Source organism: Aplysia californica, unplaced genomic scaffold, assembly GCF_000002075.1.
Source record: "Aplysia californica isolate F4 #8 unplaced genomic scaffold, AplCal3.0 scaffold00082, whole genome shotgun sequence".
NCBI classification, from domain to species: domain Eukaryota; kingdom Metazoa; phylum Mollusca; class Gastropoda; order Aplysiida; family Aplysiidae; genus Aplysia; species Aplysia californica.
Genome location: NW_004797352.1, coordinates 394,867 through 398,984, shown reverse-complemented (window position 1 = coordinate 398,984; position 4,118 = coordinate 394,867). Strand labels below are relative to the sequence as shown.

General features: G+C 38.9%; 1 protein-coding gene across 1 annotated transcript in view; it reads right to left on the bottom strand.

Annotated features, from left to right (window-relative positions):
• Positions 1 to 4,118, bottom strand: part of LOC101854399 — a gene marked incomplete in the record, with an annotated part of 33,249 nt that overhangs the window by 17,849 nt on the left and 11,282 nt on the right. Inside the window, 1 exon segment of the mRNA XM_005094480.3 lies at positions 736 to 878. Coding sequence (XP_005094537.2) covers positions 736 to 878 — 143 coding nt within the window.

Below are 4,118 nucleotides of genomic sequence, written 5' to 3'. Positions count from 1 at the left end.
TACAAGCACACACACACACACACACACACACACACACACACACACACACACACACACATGCTCTCTCATACATTCTCTCTTCTACACACCTACGTATACTCACAAACAAACCCACAGTCGCACGAATGATATTAAAACGAACAATTATCAACAATAATAGCGTTCAAACTAGACACCAAATTAGTATTCTGATAGTATTCCGATGGCATCCTGATAGTGCATTCTTTAAAGGCCATAGAAATATTTATTTTACAAGATGATTAGGACAGCAGGAGGGAGTTAGTGGAAGATGGTAAAAATAACTTTCTGTATCTTTCTTTGTTACACAGCAGAAACGTAGATCTTTTACTTCTTATTGATATTTAAAATTTGAGCGAGCAAAGGATGTTGCTTTCCCGAAAAGATATAATTGTGTGTGTGTGTTTGTGTGTGTGTGTGTGTGCGTGCGTGTGTGTGTGTGTGTGTGTGTGTGTGTGTGTGTGTGTGTGTGTGTGTGTGTAAGAAACATACGTTAATACCAAACCACTATGCCAGGATCATGACAATAAAGACTTATCTTATGTTATATTATCTTATCTTATTTTATTTTATCTTATATTATCCTGAGAGATTAAAAGAGGAAAAGAAACAGTACCTATTGCCCGAATCTCTGTGCTGATTGGTCAAAATAATAATTGCATTTCTAAACGGACATGTTATACAATGTATTGTAATGTCTTTTCAGCGCCAACTTACGTGCGTCTGATTTTAGCAAAGTCGCTGTGATAAAGAAGCTGCATTTTGAGGCTCCTGGTGTTCGGATCATAAAGGTCGAGATGAATCCTGTCTAACATACTTCTCAAAGGTCTCTGGTTTCTTGCCGCTTTCTGGGCAATAACCTGTCAAGAAACTGAGATCATCATCATCATCATCATCATCATCATCATCATCATCATCATCATCATCATCATCATCATCATCATCATCATCATCATCATCATCATCATCACAATAACGACCATCACCACTACACCACAACTGCAATAACTCGACATACCTACCACAACACCACCTAGATTACACCAGTATCTCTGCAACAACAGCAGCACACCACTGCCATCTCCACTTCTATATAACCAGACACAAGTCCAACCATCCTTTTAAGAAAGACATCGTCCATGTCCTATTCTAACCATGTACATGCCCCCCACCAGGGCGGTGCTACTGATTGAAGTTGCCTTACGGCCATTCCCAAAGAGGGGATATTAACGTGTCCTTATGCACAGTAGAATTGTAAATGGGCTGATTTAGCAATGTCATGCTCATACGATGCTGGAAACACATAGGGGGAACTGCTGCTTTTCTTTCTCCTCATCCTTAATATCTTCATTTTTCCTCTACATCTTTTTTAAAATTTATCACTCTCTTGTGAACTGCTATTTCCCGGGGTGCCTTGATAGTCGAAGCAGACTTTGTGCTGCTGAGGCTAGAGAAGTGAGCAGAGTAAGCCAGATTCCCCGTTTGGACTACTCTGTTGACATCCACCCCTTGGCGCTCATATGACCTTATGCAGTTGCGAGCGCCGTAAAACCTTACTAAAACTAAAACTAACCATGTACCCGCCAAATTTGGCCATTCTTTTTTTGGGTCTCAAATTATGTTATCCACAACCTTTAAAAGACACTAACAGGTGATACTATAACATTTAAAAAGAACACACTACACACAATTTTGAGCAATTCAGGTAGATTATACAAAGATATGAACAAAATGCGCCCCCCCCCCCCCGACACACACACTTTTCTGCCACTTTTCTGCCAGAGTACAAATGTCGTATGTCCACTTTTCATGAAATTCGAGATAAGACCACTCATGCACTCAAATTCCCATGTATTGCGTCTCCGATAAGTTTGAAGACTCTAAGTACAGTATTTGTTGAGATATCCAGAGCCAACTTGTCGTATGTCCAAAGCAGATTAAGAAAGAAGAAAGTACAACTGTCGGAACTCCATAAGCATTAATTTCGATACATTTTGTTTTGTCGTATCTCCATTTGAGCCAATGGGATGAGAGAGTGCCGCCATGTGATGTTGTGGGCAAAGCAAAATAGCGTCGTCTCAAAGAGGACTGTTCAACCATCAAGAGGCCCTAACAGTGCAGGTTCATTGAATTTGAAAGAGTATTTTGATGAGTGTGTCTGTATGTCCCAAATTCTTTAAATTCTATCTTTGTCATTGTTTTACAATCATCAGAGCACTTTTAATTGTTTTGTTTTTGCAGTGCCTGTATAGACATTGTTGGTGCCTCTTCTTTTTATTTGTGGTTCTGTGCCTGGGATTTGGGAGGGGGGGGGGGTCCCAAAGCTTGGTTCTTTCTATTTTTGTTTCCTTTTGTTCTGCTACAGATTGCTTGTATTTCTACCCTCTCTGTGAGTTGAAGAATCTCCCCTGGCCCAGGAGACCAAACACTACCGGTTGTGCATGTAAAATCAAAACATAGCTGGTGTTTACTTTTTATTGATACTGTACACCTCCAATTATTGTTGCCTTAATTCTTATGAATATGGGTGTTTGGTTGTCACAATTTGCGTAGTCGTGTATCTGAGTTTTTACTTTTGATAGTAACATCTTCGGCTCATTTTAACAAAAGGCACATTGCTTGATAATATTAGTAATGTGTGTGTGTGTGTGTGTGTGTGTGTGTGTGTGTGTGTGTGTGTGTGTGTACCTATTGAATGAGAGGCTAACACTGTAACCTCTAGACCACGAGAGCCCCCGCCTCCTATAGTAACACGTAATATCGGGAAGCAAGACCGACTATACTTCAATTAACTCGGACCAAAACTTAAAAGAGAAAAATAATAACATAGGCCACAGAACAGAGTTGCTCTTGTTTTACTCTTTTCACAGTTGTGTGAATTTTAATGCACATGTGAAGTAAAAACAAACTCTTAGAAAGAGAACGCATAAAAAAAAAAAAAGACTTATAACTCCAAAATGTACAAACAGTTAATACAAGTAGGTTTGGAACGTTCTTCTTCTTTCACTTTGACTTGCTGTATCTATTTCCATCTATCAAATATTTTAATGTTTTGATTTGATACAGTAGTGCGCCTATTTTGTCAAGAGTCAGTTTTCCATTGTAAGAACCAGAGCACTCTAAGAGAGGAAAAGGTGGAGGTGGTGAGGGAAAGACGAGCAGCCTAGCTACATATTCCTGTGTGATTCTTTGTTCATGCGGAACGTCATATCAAAATAGATTTGCTATTGAGAATGTAATGAATAGCTGCAGTCAGGTGAGACTTCAAGAAAAAAAAATTAAGGCATTTTACTTTTACTCTGAAAAAAAAAAAAAATATATAGGCCTAAAATTAGCGCAACGGTTGGGTTTATAATTCTGTCTGCCCCGCTCAATATCAGTCGTAAGACGCACTGTGCTATTATCAGCTACGAGGCTCGAAAGGCAAAAAAGTGACTTTTCGTTAAATTTTTATTTTTATTTTGGCCTATTAAAAGTTTGATGTCTTCTGCTTCGTTTAAGATAAAAATAAACAACTATAATGGACTATAAATATTTTATTTCGATTTATTTTGGAGGGGTATGTGGTTTGTTGTGAGCTTGGGTGACGAGATAAAGGAATTTGAACCTTGCCAGTATATAGCTGTGAGATTATTTTAAGAATCATTACCTCATGGCCACCTTTGCTTCAACCAAAGATTCTCCATTTGTGGAAAATCTTTGCTCCAACGTTCTTCATTCGCAATTATTTTTAGATTTTGACCCCTTTTCGGGCATGAATGGTCTGAAATGTAGACAACTCTGATTGGTAAAACTGAGCAGAAATGGTAACTTCTAGCTCACTTCAAGCTTGTTTACGTAAACAGCTCACTGTGTGGGTGTGCCCTGCTAGCTGCTATCGTCTGTTGATCATTCAGTTTTACACTTTAATTGACTTAAAAAATTCGTTTGTATTGTGTTTTAGAGCTTTTAAAAGATTAATTAACCTTCCTCTTGATCTCTCAGAGCGGACTCCTTACCAAGAGGCCACCGAAGCGGTCTATGTGCATGTGTGTGTTTGTGTGTTGGTGAGTTTGTATGTGTGTGTGCGGGTGCGTGGGTGTGTATGTGTGTGTGTGTGT